The sequence below is a fragment of the Lissotriton vulgaris genome, unplaced genomic scaffold (assembly GCF_964263255.1).
Source record: "Lissotriton vulgaris unplaced genomic scaffold, aLisVul1.2 SCAFFOLD_3100, whole genome shotgun sequence".
NCBI classification, from domain to species: domain Eukaryota; kingdom Metazoa; phylum Chordata; class Amphibia; order Caudata; family Salamandridae; genus Lissotriton; species Lissotriton vulgaris.
Genome location: NW_028247153.1, coordinates 80,357 through 97,021, shown reverse-complemented (window position 1 = coordinate 97,021; position 16,665 = coordinate 80,357). Strand labels below are relative to the sequence as shown.

The window sequence follows — 16,665 nt, the reverse complement described above, 5'->3', positions numbered from 1 at the left end:
CAGCCTTACCTCCCTGGTCCAGCACAGCTCTAGCTTCTTCCGTCACCGCCAAAAGAGCGGTTTCGGTTCCGTGCTGAGGGTGGAACCCTGTCTGAGAGACACAGAGCAGGCTATTGGACTCAAAATAGTCCACTAAGATGGTGTTAACGTGCCTCTCAAGTAGTTTGCTCATCCATGGAAGTAAAGAGATGGGGCGGTAGTTGGCCAAGTTGTTCTGGTCCAAAGTAGGCTTTTTCAACAAAGCTTTAACCATCGCACACTTCCATGGAGGCAGAACGGTTTTGGAAGCAATAGAGGCATTAAGGACATCTAAGATGACCGGACGAATAACGTCTATGACCTTAATGAGAGTCTGGGGTGGTGCTTGGTCATTAGGAGATCCCGAGGTGATCTTAGAGATCAGCCTATCTAATGAGGAGGGGTCAAGGAGTGGGAATTTTTCGAGCATACAGGGGGTGGGGTGATCAGAAGCAAGAGGGGAAATGGGTTTTGTGTTATCATCACCCGTGGTGAATGAGGAGTAGATAGCCTGGATTTTCTGGGAGAAAAAAGTAGCAAGATTGTTGCAGCGGGTTTGTGCGCCGCCTGATGCTGGACGCTCAGGGGGTGGGGAGATTAAGGATTTGGCTATTTTAAAAATTGCCTTGGGTGCATTAGCAGCTATATTAATTTTCACATCATAGAAGCGGGATTGTGTAGCATAAATTTCCTTCTTGTAGAGCTTTATGGCGGCTCTATAATCGGCCTTCCTCTGTTGAGAATGATCCTGCCTCCAAGCTCTCTCAAGTTTGCGGCATGTTTGCTTCATTGTTCTGAGGGCGGATGTGTACCACGGGGCAACTTTGGATCTTGTTATTGATTTTAGGGGAGTGATTGGGAGAACTTGATCGAGGGTACTGGAGATCCAGTTATCAAAGTTGGTCGTGGCAGTATTGGGGTTAGTGGACCTCTGAGGTGGATGTTCAGTGAGGGCCAGTTCCCAATCAGGGAACGGAAGTGAGGACCATTTCCTTCCCCGGTGTTTATTAAGATTATGAGAGATAGGGGGGGGACTTATGGACCAAGTGAAAGGTATTAAAAAATGGTCCGTCCAAGGAAGTGGAATGGGAGTCTCAACTTTTAGATTATCTAAGTTGCTATAGATATGGTCTAAAAGGTGTCTCTTGTTGTGTGTCGCAAGAAAACCCTTTTGGCAAAGATCAATAGCCTGAAGGTTAGACCTGAGGTTGTTGGCTGAAGTGTCACACGGGTCTTCCAGGTGCAGATTGAGATCACCTAGCAAAGTAAAAAAATTGCTGAGGAAAACAGGGCGCTAGCGACAGTATCTGTCATGTTAGAAACAAAGTTGCTAAGGGCGCCAGGAGGGCGATAGGCCAACATGCCGGAGAATGTGGTGGTAGGAGAGAACTCTAAGGTAAAATGTAGGCTCTCACATGCTGGTGTGGTGGAAGAGGTGATGCAGCATTTATAAGTGTCTCTATAAATGATGGCAAGTCTGCCACCTTTGCCGGTCTGGCGGTCAAGGCGTTTCATGGTGTAGCCTTGAGGGGTCGCCCACACAGTAGATGGATCGCTTTCCAGCTGAAGCCATGTTTCTGTCAAGAAGAGAGCCTCAGGATTGAGCTCTTCTATCAGCATGGAAAGCTCTGTGTGGTGTTTTGGTAGAGACCGGCAGTTGAGGAGAAACATTCTCCATTTATGTGAGGGTTGAGATTTTCGGTGTATGCGGGAGATAAACTCCAGGCACATGATGTACAATGAGACCTAGTATTGGACGGGAGGATCGAGTGCAGGCACGAGAAGTTGGCAGGGGGACGTAGCGAATGCAGGGAAGAAGAACTATAACAAAGGCAATTTCCTACCATAGTGACAGGCCGAATAAGATGCAGAAAGCTGGAAGCGTCTGAACGCGGACTGGCGCAGACTGGCTTCTCTTTGGCGCCTCTTCGGCGCTTCTATGGCGCTACCGTTGCGCGTAACCGCTGCGCGTAACCGCTGCGCGGGCAAACCAGGGATATATAGATTAGGAGGTGAGGGGAGACTAGACCGTCACCATCTAAAGATGGCCGCCCGCCGAGGGACAACCAGGAAGTAACTGGCGCTATTCCTCCCTCCACACAAACAGCATGAATTTGCTGCGGTGGACCGGGGAGTCAGAGCGTGAACTGGCAGGGTAACAACAATTATTTTTAAACATACACAGAGTTAAAAATTAATCAGGTTTAAAAACCCTTGCAGCAGTAAGTTCAGAACACACCCAAGCGCTACGGTGCTATTAGTCAGTCTAACCGAGTGGGAAGGTGCCCAGCCCTATGTAGGGTGGGAGGGAGGGAAGACTAGACCGTCACCCTCTAAGGATGGCCACCCGCCGAGGGACAACCAGGAAGTAACTGGCGCTATTCCTCCCTCCACACAAACAGCATGAATTTGCTGCGGTGGAGCGGGGAGTCAGCGCGTGAACTGGCAGGGTAACAACAATTATTTTTAAACATACCCAGAGTTAAAAATGAATCAGGTTTAAAAACCCTTGCAGCAGTAAGTTCAGAACACACCCAAGCGCTACGGTGCTATTAGTTAGTCTAACTGAGCGGGAAGGTGCCCAGCCCTATGTAGTCAGTGAGGGATGGGAGACTAGACCGTCACCCTCTAAAGATGGCCGCCCGCCGAGGGACAACCAGGAAGTAACTGGCGCTATTCCTCCCTCCACACAAACAGCATGAATTTGCTGCGGTGGACCGGGGAGTCAGCGCGTGAACTGGCAGGGTAACAACAATTATTTTTAAACATACACAGAGTTAAAAATGAATCAGGTTTAAAAACCCTTGCAGCAGTAAGTTCAGAACACACCCAAGTGCTACGGTGCTATTAGTCAGTCTAACCGAGCGGGAAGGTGCCCAGCCCTATGTAGTCAGGGAGGGAGGGGAGACTAGACCGTCACCCTCTAAAGATGGCCGCCCGCCGAGGGACAACCAGGAAGTAACTGGCGCTATTCCTCCCTCCACACAAACAGCATGAATTTGCTGCGGTGGACCGGGGAGTCAGCGCGTGAACTGGCAGGGTAACAACAATTATTTTTAAACAAACACAGAGTTAAAAATGAATCAGGTTTAAAAAACCTTGCAGCAGTAAGTTTAGAACACACCCGAGCGCTACGGTGCTATTAGTCAGTCAGGATGGAAAGACCCTTCTTTGTCTCCTCATTTACTGGCCTGAAAGGAAACACAGAGAGCTTTCAGGTTTGATCTACTGTAGCGCCCCACCGTGGAGCTAACAATACTGACTTATATAGATAAGGGCTAGACCCGTCTCTCTTGCCTGCTTAGGAGTTACATCATCTGGTTGAGGTGATGCCAGTCAGACAGCAACTGCATGCAGTTAGGGCAAACCTAATAGAGCAAGAGGCACTTGCCCTCAAAATAGCCTCTGTTAGATTTGTGGGTCTCTACACAGGTTTTATATAAAAAATAAGTATACTTTATATAGAGTTACCACAAGACCATAAATGACAAAAATACACAATACTGTTACTTTAAGATGGTAGATTTAAGCTTAGTTCAGTTCAGTTCTTAGATGCAACACTCTGCGTCAATGTACCTTAAGTTGCATTGCGCTTCCACGACAAGCAATGCCGCGAGGGAAATGCGGCAAAGTTCAGGTGCAAAGACATAAAGACGTGAAGATCTTCCAGATGCGAGACGCTGCTCGGGGATGCGAGAAGTTCTTGGTTCGATGCGTGGACTGCAGCGGCGACATCCTTGTTCCGCGATGCGATGGCAGCACCTCCAGCTGCGACACTATTCTCCCACGATGCGTGAAGCTTCCGCACGATGCGACAACTACAGCGGCGACATCCAAGATGCGACGGCAGCAGCTCCGACAGTGGCGCGCTTCTCGGGGATGCGAGGTGCTCTTCTTCGATGCGGTGCAGTGCGACAGTTCCAGCGGCGACACCCTCCTTCGGAGTTGCGACGGCAGGTACAGCGACGGCGGCACGCTCTGACCTCGTTGCGAGATTCTTCTCCTGATGCGGTGCAGTGCGACAGCTACAGTGGTGACACCCTCCTTCGGAGTTGCAACGGCAGCAGCAACGACGGCGACATGCTTCCTCTTTGTTGCGGCACACTTCTCTCCGATGCGGTGCAGGGCAACAGTTCCAGCGGCGACACCCTCCTTCGGAGTTGCGACGGCAGGCCCAGCGACGGCGACACGCTTCTTCTCGTTGAGTCGCGCTTCCAGCTCCTTGCGATACGCAGTTCCTCAGAAGGCCCAAAACAGCAGCAGGCACTTCCAAAGAACTCTGGGGGTTGAAGTCTGTTGTCCCTGAGACTTCAGAAGGAGGCAAGCTCTTTTCCAAGCCCTTGGAGATCCTTCACAAGTTGAAATCAAAGTACACAAAGTTCCTTTCTCCTTCCTTTGGCAGTAAGGCAACCACTGCAGGCCAATCCCCCAAGCAGCACTTCAGCTTGGGAATAGTCTCTCCTCAGTTTCTTCAGGTTCCTCTCCTCAGTAAAGGTTTCTTCTTGTAGTCCAAAAGTGATCTAATTTCATGGGATCATGGTCCCAACATTTATACCCCAAAATCCTTTGTTCTCTGAGCGGAGAGGGGCATTTGCGCAGTCCAAACCAGTTCTGGAGCACTCTGTTGACATGACTCCTTCTTTCCTTTCACAGTGCAGGGCAGAAACATCAGACGCCCAACAGGAGGTGGAGCCAGCATTGTGGAGGGAAAGCGCAGCCCTGGAGCACTTTGTTGACATGATTCCTTCTCTCCTTTCACAGTGCAGGGCAGAGACATCAGACGCACCACAGGGGGTGGCGCCAACACTGTGGGGGGCAGGTACTGTCCTATACAGTTCCCAGGTGCAACTCCTCCCTCCCAACTAGATGCAGATCTCTGTATTCACCACTGGGCGGACTCATTCTGTCTCCTGGAATCCCCCAGCCCTATCACTCAAACTCCAGACAAAGAATACCCAACCTAGCAGAGGCAGGCCTGGATAGTTAGACAAGAAAATACCTACTTTCTATAAGTGGTATTTTCAAACACAAAATGTTAAAACCAACTTTACTAAAAGATGTATTTTATCATTCTGAGTTCAGGCATACTAAACTCAAATTTCTACCATGTTTCCTGAGTCAGTTAGGATTATAAAATGTAATAATCTAACTGCCCAATCTGGCCTATGGAGAACAGATAGCCTTGCAATAGTGAAAACCGAAAATGGCTGTAATTCACTATTAGGACATGCCACACACACTAGGGCATGTCCTAACTTATACTTACAATGCACCCAGCCCTTGGGCTTACCATAGGGGTGTCTGATATGAAGAAAAGGGTAGGTTTAGGGACTGGCAAGTGGGTGCACTTGCCCAGTCAGCATGACAGTACCAGACTGCACACAGGCTCTGCAATGGCAGACCCTAGACACATTTTACAAGGCTGCTTCTGTGGGTGGCACACCATTGCTGCAAGACCACTAGTAGCAGTTGGATTTTCACGCCCTGGGCACACTCAGTGCACTGTACTAGGGTCTGACAAGTAAACCAAATAGCCAAACATGGAACCACTGATTAAGACATCAACTTACAATAGGGGGAGCATATGCACTTTAGCACTGATCAGTAGTGGTAAAGTGCCCAGAGTCATAAAATAGCCAACAACAGGTCAGAAAAGATATAATATGAAGGCAAAAAGTGCAGGGATGACCGGCAAAAAGGGCCAAGTCCAACAGCCTCTTTAAAGCACAACCTTTACTCTCCTCTTCGGCAGCAATTAACTCATAGTTGATGGCATTCTCCCTCCATCAGCTCCAGTGGTGGCTCGTCCGCTAAGGCGGAGGAGCGTTGCCCCACTGCTCGTTGAGCAGTGAAAAAAGAAAAAGAAAATGATAAACACAAGATGTAATAATCATTTTATTTTTCTGTGCTACTCAAAACTATGTTAGGTGCGGGATGGGCAAGGCTCTCTGCCATCAGAGGGAGCAGGCGTGGTTTGTACTTCCTTAGTATGCATGACAGCTTGGCCGGCTCTCTGGGGCCGGCCAGACAGTCATTCACACTCAGCATTTTCTCTACTGGCCTGTGTTGCACAGCCCAGTGGAGATTATGCCCAGCCTCCAAGGTACTGCCTGAGTGGACAAACAGGCCGCTCAGACCAACCACGATGCTGGAGTGTTGTGTTTGGCTGGGAGACTCCGAGATCCTGGGTGCTTTTGGTGAGTCTGAGTGAGGACGGAGGAGAGACGCGCGGCAGTGAAGAAGAAGGTACGTTGTTTTTTTCACCCACCACACCCGTCCTGAGGCAGCCACCACTGATCAGTTCAGTGTACTTACATACGCTGTCTCTCCAGGAAAACACCAAGCCCTGCTCAGCCTGGTTCCCACCATTCAAGCAACCATGCATCACATACTAGCTGGCTGGGACAGGGTATAAACCATTGAGGGCACTGATGTAAGAAGGGACTCTGCACCACAGGGACTGGCTTTCTCGGAGGAGCAAGGGTCGGATGTCTATGGACCAATCTCTTACTCTACTAGGAAGAGCCACCATACTCTACCGTCCACGGAGGCCAGATCAAAAGGTAGGCAATTGGAAAGAAAGATGTTCATGTTGGATTATGGTACCCAAGTATACCTCAAAACGTTGGACTTACATCTTGTCAAAGGCTCTCACTGCACACGCTGTTCAATTGCGTATGTGAGCAAACTACTGCTTGAAAATGAGTTTACATCTTGCATCCGTAACCTGTTTATATTGTTCATTCATCTACATATATATTGAATATTTATTCAAGATAGCACTCAAACCTTTGTATATTATCCATTTCTTTTCAGATATTTTCAACTTACCTGGAGCATCAACTACCCATAGTCACAACATAGCACTCCGAACGTTTCATCTTTGCCATTCACCAAAACCACAACCGACAACAGCCCCATTAAAAAGAACCACTGGGTAAAGCGCCGGTTCTCGCACGTTAGCTAAACAGAGGTGCCAGCACCCAGAAACTGACATTACTCAGTCAATAAAAGTGCTGCCCTCAGCTATGATTGTAAGTGATCTTGATGCCAATTATCAACCAACACTTTAGACACGAGATCAAAGCCGGGTTTCAGAGGTCTATAGCCCAAGTAAGAGACTCACTGGCCTACTCACCAACTGACAAGATTTCGGAGGAGATGGACCCAAGATCTTGCACTTGCTCAATCCTGCAACTGATGTTCACCATTTCTGTAAAGAACCATGTCAATCTGCTGGTCACGTTGTATAGTTTTGTATCATCATGTTGAGGCGTGTGCATTTCTCCTTCAATGGTCTCATTTCTGCCTGCAATGATCCAGTCCAGTCTTTTGGGTGCCGGGTATCCCCCGACAGAGGAGCACGTAAGGTTCCCTATTGTTCTGTTCCTCAACTTCCCATGAGGCTCTTGCGCTATGAATGGGGGGCTGAAGTTAGCTGAAAATGAATCAAAAGATATATATCAGATTGCTTACAGTCAGTTGGACAGTGTCCAGAGAGTGGCTTAAAGTAAGATGACCCCACCACCACCTGCAGAATCTCATGCGGGTTGTGAGAAGTTGGCCTGGTATATGATGCTCACTAGTTCTAGTGATCACCTTGTACCATGCCAAGCAACCCTTATGATGATTGGTTGTAAGTCAAACTTATAGACCAGCTATCCTAGTGGCAGCGTGGACAAAGCAGTCTTAGGCTAAACTCTGAAAGGCATGTGAAGCAAGCTGTTTTACCATACACAATCCCCTTGAATACCAAATGAAAGGACACCACACAGATATATATTGAAAATATATATATATATTTATTAACTACAAATATCCCCTATACTCTTTATGAGCACAGAAGCACAAGCGTTAAAACAAAACACAGTTAAAATACACAAAAGTTGCACAATATGGATGAGGGCGGGTGGCCACTCAAACCATATATTAAGAAAGTGGTATAAGAGATATCAATCGAAAAGGAAGTAGGCCTAGTGCCTTGGGAATCGCTGGAGCTGATCGGGACTAGCAGTGACTAAGTCGGGAAAGGCCCGCGGGACTCGGGTGCAGTGTTTAAAGTGCACGCATTCACCAATGTTAAGTCTATGGTGCGTAAAAGTTACAAAGTTAGTTATTAAGGAACCTTCCGAGTGACCTAGAAGAATGAAACTTTAGACACAGACACTAGAGGTGTGTACCAGTGTAGGAGCGCCGGCGTTGCTGAGTTACCTCACCCACAGGAAGCGGGCGCACAGGTACGAAGTAGTGTCGCGTTTCGTCACGCAGGTCGATGGTGCTTGGAGCTGAAGATGCTGCAGGCGGCTCGATGTGAAGAGTTCCGGTGGATCCAAGGGTGGATCTGAAGTGGTGAAGACCTGAAAGCAGAGGGGACAATGTTCAAAGTCACTAGCCAGTGACTACCGTGGAACCAGATTGGAACCAGGCGATGTCGGGTCCAAACAGGCGATGAGGTGTAGCTTCTCTCAGCAGCCACGTGGACACGAAGAGGTCGAAGACGTCCAGGAGTCGATCACGAGCTGTCCCACAAAGTCTCTAGCTGATGGCGGTGTCGGCAACTTGATCGGCGCCAACAGGTCTTGGCTAATGCAAGCCAAGCAGGAAGTGAAAAAGGCTTATCACTCGGACCACCAAGGTCAGAGCGGGTGCTCCCTTTTACAGGAGCGAGGGCAAGTCTGGAGCAACCAGACCCGCAGTGTAGGTTGTAGGTTTCGTCGCCAAGATGGCCGCTGACCACGTGGCGAGTGGCCGGGATGACGCATCGAGTGGCACAATGCAGAAGGGCCCCACGCAGATCGTAGAGATGCTGGGGGGCTGATCTTCGGTGCAAGGGCTGCTCGGTTGTGGGGCTTCTCAAACCCCAAAGCACAGCGTCGAGGGTGCCTCGGGTGCTGCGCAGTCAGCTTCTCGGGGGTCTTTCAAGATGTCTGGTCCCACGTCTCTCAGTGCCTCCACGGGTCCCTTCTTTCAAGGGACAGTGGATCGGGCTGTGAGAAGTCTGGGAGTCTGGGTCTCGTCAGGCTCTGGGCTCGGGCTCCGGCGGGAGGCGGCGGCAGAGCAGACGTCGAGTTGCTGGATGGTGCCTGTGTTCACAGGGTGGCCACTCCTAGGCCACAAGTCAAGTCAAGTCAAGTCAATGAATTTATATAGTGCGCTACATACCCAGAGGGTCTCAAGGCGCTTGAAGAGGGGTGGGGAATTACTGGTCGAATAGCCACGTTTTAAGTTGCTTTCTGAATGCTAGGTGGTTCTGAGTGAGGCGAAGGTGAATGGGAAGTGAGTTCCATGTTTTAGCAGCCAGGTAGGAGAAGGATCTTCCTCCCATGGTGGTTTTGTTGATGCGAGGTACAGCAGCAAGGGCTTGGTTGGAAGAGCGCAGCTGGCGGGAGGGGGTGTGGAAGGAGAGTCGTGTGTTGAGGCATTCGGGTCCGAGTTCGTAAAGTGCTTTGTGTGCGTGGGTTAGGAGGCGGAATGTTATCCGCTTATTGATGGGGAGCCAGCGGAGGTCTTTCAGGTGACCAGAAATGTGGTCTTTACGTGGGAGGTCTAGTATGAGTCTGGCTGCTGCGTTCTGGATGCGTTGGAGTTTTTTCTGAAGTTTTGCGGTGGTACCGGTGTATAGGGTGTTTCCGTAGTCCAGTCGGCTTGTAACCAGTGCGTGGGTGACCATTTTTCTAGTTTCGGTGGGGATCCAGCAAAATGTTTTTTTGAGCATGCGGAGAATGTTGAAGCAAGATGATGAAACGGCGTTGACTTGTCAGGTCATCGAGAGTGAGGAGTCCAGGATGACGCCCAGGTTCCGTGCGTGGTAGTCGGGATGGGTGCTTTTCCAAGGGCCGCTGGCCACCAAGAGTCGTCCCAGGCGGAGGGGGAGGTACCTAAGATGAGGACTTCTGTTTTGTCTGAATTCAGTTTCAGACGGCTGTGCTTCATCCACTCGGCTTCTTTTTTCATTCCTTCATGTAGGTTGGTTTTGGCGGTGTTGGGGTCTTTGGTGAGTGAGAGGATCAGTTGAGTGTCATCAGCGTAGGAGATGATGTTGAGGTTGTGTTGGCGTGCGATGGCCGCGAGGGGGCTCATGCATACATTGAAGAGGGTGGGGCTGAGTGAAGATCCTTGTGGCACGCCGCAAATGACTTCAGAGGCCTCAGACTTGAATGGTGGGAGGCGGACTCTCTGAGTTCTTCCGGCAAGGAACGAGGTGATCCATTCAAGTGCTTTTCCTTGGATTCCGATGTTTCTGAGGCGTTGTAACAGGGTGCTGTGACAGACTGTGTCGAAGGCTGCAGAGAGTTCGAGGAGGATGAGGGCGTCTGTGTCTCCATTGTCCAGTAGAGTTCGGATGTCGTCTGTTGCTGCGATGAGTGCGGTCTCAGTGCTGTGTTTTGCTCAGTCTTCTGTGCAGCAGAATGTCGAAGTCCAGTTGTCTTCTTAGTTTCAAGTTGATTCAGGATGATCTGAGGTGCTATGGCACTGCTCCCACTCTTATTCCCAATCTGAGGGGTGGATCACCTGCTAGGTCCTTCCTCTGGGTGGGACCAGGAAGGGGGGCGGTTACACCCCCTTTCCTTTGCCCAGCTCCTCGCCAGGCCTGGGTCTGGAAAGTCCCAGGACCGGTTTGGACTGGCTTATGCACAAGGACACCTTGTGTGCCCCGGGCATGTCTAATTCTATTCAGCCCTGTCCTACCCAATACACAAAATCCTGTCTGGCGTGGTGCTCGCACCTCCCAAGGCAGGAAACCCTTTGTCCAAGCCTCCCTCCCTGGAAGGACTCCCAGCAGCAGGAGGTCAGACTTGTGTCTGTGGTGGCAGCATCCATTTTGAGATGCTGAGGCTCTGGTTAACTTTAACCGGGGTTAAGGCTATGTACATGTCGTGTCCCTCTAGAAGGGTGGAATGCTATCAGCGTCGACAGAACTGTCGAGGGGATAGTATTCCAAATCGTATGACACCTTACTCGACATGTTTTGATAAAGCCAAACCAAAGTTAGCATATAACGCGAGGATTATAATGCACTTAAGAGTATATGGTATGGCAATATCCCGGACCAGCTAAGGGAGTTGTTCCCAACAGCTGCAGACAGGCTCAGCTCATGCTAGAGCACCATCTCACATGAAACCACGCACTCTGCCCCCAGGATTGCAGGGGCCTTCCATAGGAATGGCTTATAGGTTAACATGTGTCCAGTTAAGGTTAGATATAGGTATACTATATGTAAGCAAGAGGTGATTACACTAACTTACCCCAGCTGAGTGATCAGCCAGTTGTGTCAAATATGGAGGCCAGGCCAGGGGTGGCACAATGCATGCTGCAGCCCCTGGTAGGCCTTGGCTACACCTATGCCCTGGGTACCTATGGTACACTGTTACAGGGGCCTGTAAGGTGAACCAGTTCCAATTGTGTATGCACCTAAGGTACATGGAGTCCATTTTAAGGAGAGAGCAATTAGCCTGGGGCCCTGAATAGCAGGATCCCAGGCCAACTAAGTCAAAAACCAGCTAAACACCAGGCAAAAAGGTTGGGGGTAACCATAGTCAGATATCCACCTTCCTACACAACCCCCACCCCCCCCCAAACGAAAGGAGATAAGGCTATCCTTGACCAGGTAAGCCTATATTGCCTAAGTGGCCATATAAGGAAGTACCAGCTCTGGCTTGGTAACCCCCTGTCTCATGGTCCACTAAGCAATCCCTCACCCTAAGGGTATCTGAGGGTCTCCACCATAGGGAATCTCTACCTGTGGTGTGTCTTTGCAAAGTTAAAGGCTGGTGTTGGGATGGAGTACTGAAGTGAGATTCCTCTGTAGGACTCAGCTTCCTCCAATCACTCTCAACCATGTGTGCCTTTCTTACTTTGACTGAGTTGCACTGTGCTCTCAGGGTCAACCTCTGGCTACCTAAAGCTGGAGGCTGGGTCCCTCTTGTTGGCTTACTGGAGGGACAGTACAGGTTTGGGCCCTTGGGGTCCCAGGTTTGGCTGTGCCCAACAGAATCCATCTGTGGGAGGTCCCTAACTACTTTTGAGGGGGCTCCCTCGGGAGTTTTTAAAGTTTTCACCTCACTAGGGCTACTAGTTTCGGTGCCCCTAATCTGTTGATGGGGGTGCTTTATTTGACAGGGGACCCTTTGGGGCTCACTGTCCTTCTTGTCCTCTGCAGCCCTGGGCTGACTAAGGCAAGGTAGAGAGGGGCAGGTTACCTGCTCCAGACTGGGTCCCACCTGAGAAGGGTCCACTGCCATCAGAGGCTCTGTCAGGCCGGGCCTAACAACCTCTGGGACAGTTCCTTTATCAGGGGTAAGATCAGTTCCCTGAGGAGGCTGATCCTTTCCTAATGTCTGGTGAGGGGGACATTTCTCTTCCTCCTCCATGCTCTCAGTTTGGGTGGAGTGATCCATCATTTCAGGCTTCACTACCCATGTATCAGTTTGAGTTTGTGCTGTGGCCATCACAGCCCCACCAACCTTTTCAGGAGGAGACTCAGTTTGGGTATGAGCTGTTATCATAACAGCTCTGCTAATCTTTTTAGGAGGGAAGTTAGCTAAAGATGGGGCTGAGGTTTGCTCAGCCCTACCAACCTTTTCAGGAAGGACATCTTGGATTGGGACTGTAGCCATCACAACCCCACTAACCTTTCCATGGAGATTTACCATTCTAGAATGGGTTTGCTGTTCAACCTCAGCCCAGGCTGAGATTTCCAAATCATTACCAAGTAGGCAATCTACAGGCAAGTTTGCTGACACTGCCACTCTCTTTGGGCCAGTGTCACCTCCCCAGCTAAGATTGACTACTGCCATAGGATGATTGGTTTCTATTCCATCAATGTTTGTTACCTGATATGTGGCATCAGGTAAAAGTTGCCTTGAGGGGACTAGACATTCAGCCACCAGGGTGATGCTAGCCCCTGTGTCTCTAAAGGCCTCAACTTTCAAACCATTGATGAGGGGCTCTTGTCTATACTTGCTCAAAGTGTTAGGGCGAGCAGTGAAACTGGCAAACCCCATGCCAGTCTCATAGACAAGAGTATCTGAGTTAGGGGACCTGGATAGGCCAGAGTCCACCTGCCCTCCAAAAGTAAACCCACTCAAATTCTTGGGGGTGCTCTCACCACCTGGGGGACCACTGCTAACAGTGACAGGAGGTGTTGGAGCCTTACCTGGAGGTATATTCTCCTTATTGCCATTCTTGGGACAACAGCTGTCTGTTTTCCAATGCCCAACCTGTTTACAGGCATGGCAGTAAGGTTTCTTTTCTGTAGAGGAAGTGTTGTGGGGCCCACCCTTTCCATTGGAGTTTTGGGGCCCTTGGGAAGTCTTCTCTTTAGATGTATCCCCACCTTTCTCTTTAGGCTTGGTAGTCTCTTTCTTTTGGTCACCACCCTGGTTCTTAGGCCTGATCCTGGTTCTGACCCATTTGTCTGCCCTCTTACCCAATTCTTGTGGAGAGGTCAGATCAGAGTCCACCAGGTGCTGATGTAGAAGCTGGTTTTGACAATTATTTAAGATTTGCTCTCTCATAATTAAATTATACAATCCTGTATAGTCAGTAACCTTACTTCCCATCAACCAGCCCTCCAGAGCCTTAGTGGCACTTTCAACAAATTCAGACCAGTCCTGAGTCTGTGTCTTCTGGGTATCTCTGAACATTAACCTGTACTGTTCAGTGGTTAAGCCTAACCCATCAATCAGAGCACTCTTCAGGACCAGGTAGTTTCTAGAATCCCCATCACTAACTGTGAGGAGTCTGTCTCGGCCTCTACCTTCAAAGGAGAGCCACAAGATTGCTGCCCACTGCTCCTGAGGGATCTGCTGTACTTTGCAGGCTCTCTCAAGTGCAGTCATCCATTTGTGGATATCATCCCCAGCTTTGTAGGGGGGCACAATCTTACTCAGGTTTCTGTTATCAAAAGACCTGTCTTTATCCTTAGGGATAATGCTGCCACCAGTGGGTACTAACCCACTCTAGACTGCATTGCTCTAGCAAGTTTCTCTTGGGCCAGGGCAACTTCTAATTCTTGCTTCTGGATCCTAAGCTCAGCCTCTCTCATTTTGGCCTCATGTTCCCTTCTTTGAGGGCTATTCAACCCCCTTCTGGGGTGTCCATGAGAGCCTCTAGAAGCTTGGGAGGTATTGGATTCACCAGAGTGATTCCTCCTCCTCCTGGGCTCCTGGTTAAGTCCACTTGGGGGTCTGAGTGGGTTTACCCCTGACTCAGTCCCAAATACACTTAAGTTAGCCTGGTTAAGCCTGCTGACTAGCACCTGACTATTTCTGCCATCATCAGAATCACTGCTCTCCCCTTCTGTCTCCTCTTCTTCCTCCTCCTCCTCAGGCTGAGTATCTCCAGTGACTTGGTCATCCTCATCTAACTGGACTACAGGGACAGGGGTATCAGTATTGTCATCTTCAGTGGGAGAGCCTCCATCAGCATTCCCTGTGGGGTTTGCTTTAGAGGTGTTTAGAGTCTCAGACTGGTCTAAGAGCTCTCTAAGGTGGTCTGTAGGAAGGGGTTGGCCCTGTCCTGAGACCTCTTAAGGCACAAAGCTGCCTTAGTTCCTTAAAGGAGAATATAGCAAATTTGGATGGTGCCTTTGGAGGGTCACTCTCAACAGAGACATTCCCAGTGGAACCCTCTGCTCCAGACATTGCTCTAGTGTGGGTGGATATGTTGCAACCTACCTACACTGGTGTTTCCCTACTAAACCTATCTAGTAGTTGTAGTCAGGGTGAACTACTCCCTATCCTCTACAACAACTAAGTTCAGTAGAACTTAAGTATACTAGTCTTGTTTTATATGTACCTAGCAGGTACCTGTATGATCTTTCAAATGATAATCTCAAAGATTGTAATGGTAAAACAACAGCAAGCTCAGATCTCAATCCGCTGCTCACCAATGTGAGAAGTTGGCCTGGTATATGATGCTCACTAGTTCTAGTGATCACCTTGTACCATGCCAAGCAACCCTTATGATGATTGGTTGTAAGTAAACCTTATAGACCAGCTGTCCTAGTGGTAGCGTGGACAAAGCAGTCTTAGGCTAAACTCTGAAAGGCATGTGAAGCAAGCTGTTTTACCATACACAATCCCCTTGAATACCAAATGAAAGGACACCACACAGATATATATTGAAAATATATATATATTTATTAACTACAAATATCCCCTATACGCTTTATGAGCACAGAAGCACAAGTGTTAAAACAAAACACAGTTAAAATACACAAAAGTTGCACAATATGGATGAGGGCGGGTGGCCACTCAAACCATATATTAAGAAAGTGGTATAAGAGATACCAATCAAAAAGGAAGTAGGCCTAGTGCCTTGGGAATCGCTGGAGATGATCGCGACTAGCAGTGACTAAGTCGGGAAAGGCCCGCGGGACTCGGGTGCAGTGTTTAAAGTGCACGCATTCACCAATGTTAAATGGTGCATAAAAGTTACAAAGTTTGTTATTAAGGAACCTTCTGAGTGACCTGGAAGAATGAAACTTTAGACACAGACACTAGAGGTGTGTACCAGTGTAGGAGCACCGGCGTTGCTGAGTTACCTCACCCACAGGAAGCGGGTGCACAGGTGCGAAGTAGTGTTGCGTTTCGTCACGCAGGTCGATGGTGCTTGGAAATGAAGATGCTGCAGGCAGCTCGATGTGAAGAGTTCCGGTGGATCCAAGGGTGGATCTGAAGTGGTGAAGACCTGAAAGCAGAGGGGACAATGTTCAAAGTCACTAGCCAGTGACTACCGTGGAACCAGATTGGAACCAGGCGATGTCGGGTGCAAACAGGCGATGAGGTGTAGCTTCTCTCAGTAGCCACGTGGACACGAAGAGGTCGAGGACGTCCAGGCGTCGGTCACAAGCTTTCCCACAAAGCCTCTAGCTGATGGCGGTGTCAGCAACTTGATCAGAGCAAACAGGCCTTGGCTAATGCAAGCCATGCAGGAAGTGAAAAAGGCTTATCACTCGGACCAGCAAGGTCAGAGCGGGTGCTCCCTTTTACAGGAGCGAGGGCAAGTCTGGAGCAACCAGACCCGCAGTGTAGGTTGTAGGTTTTGTCGCCAAGATGGCCGCTGACCACGTGGCAAGTGGCTGGGATGGCGCATCGAGTGGCACAATGCAAAAGGGCCCCACGCAGATCGTGGAGATGCTGGGGGGCTGATCTTCAGTGCAAGGGCTGCTCGGTTATGGGGCTTCTCAAACCCCAAAGCACAGCATCGAGGGTGCCTCGGGTGCTGCGCAGTCAGCTTCTTAGGGTTCTTTCAAGATGTCTGGTCCCACGTCTCTCGGTGCCTCCACGGGTCCCTTCTTTGCAGGGACTGTGGATCGGGCTGTGAGAAGTCTGGGAGTCTGGGTCTCGTCAGGCTCTGGGCTCGGGCTCTGGCGGGAGGCGGCGGCAAAGCAGACGTCGAATTGCTGGATGGTGCCTGTGTTCACAGGGTGGCCACTCCTAGGCCACAAGGGAGATGCTCTTCAGTCTTCTGTGCAGCAGAATGTCGAAGTCCAGTTGCCTTCTTAGTTTCAAGTTGATTCAGGATGATCTGAGGTGCTATGGCACTGCTCCCACTCTTATTCCCAATCTGAGGGGTGGATCACCTGCTAGGTCCCTCCTCTGGGTGGGACCAGGAAGGGGGGCAGTTACACCCCCTTTCCTT

General features: G+C 49.7%; 1 protein-coding gene across 1 annotated transcript in view; it reads right to left on the bottom strand.

Moving 5' to 3' along the window:
• LOC147665620 (T-lymphocyte activation antigen CD86-like) overlaps nucleotides 1–16,665 on the bottom strand; it is a 155,052-nt gene that overhangs the window by 69,280 nt on the left and 69,107 nt on the right. The window contains exon 3 of the mRNA XM_086949639.1: nucleotides 7,157–7,456. Coding sequence (XP_086805765.1) covers nucleotides 7,157–7,456 — 300 coding nt within the window. The remainder of the gene's footprint in view (nucleotides 1–7,156; nucleotides 7,457–16,665) is intronic.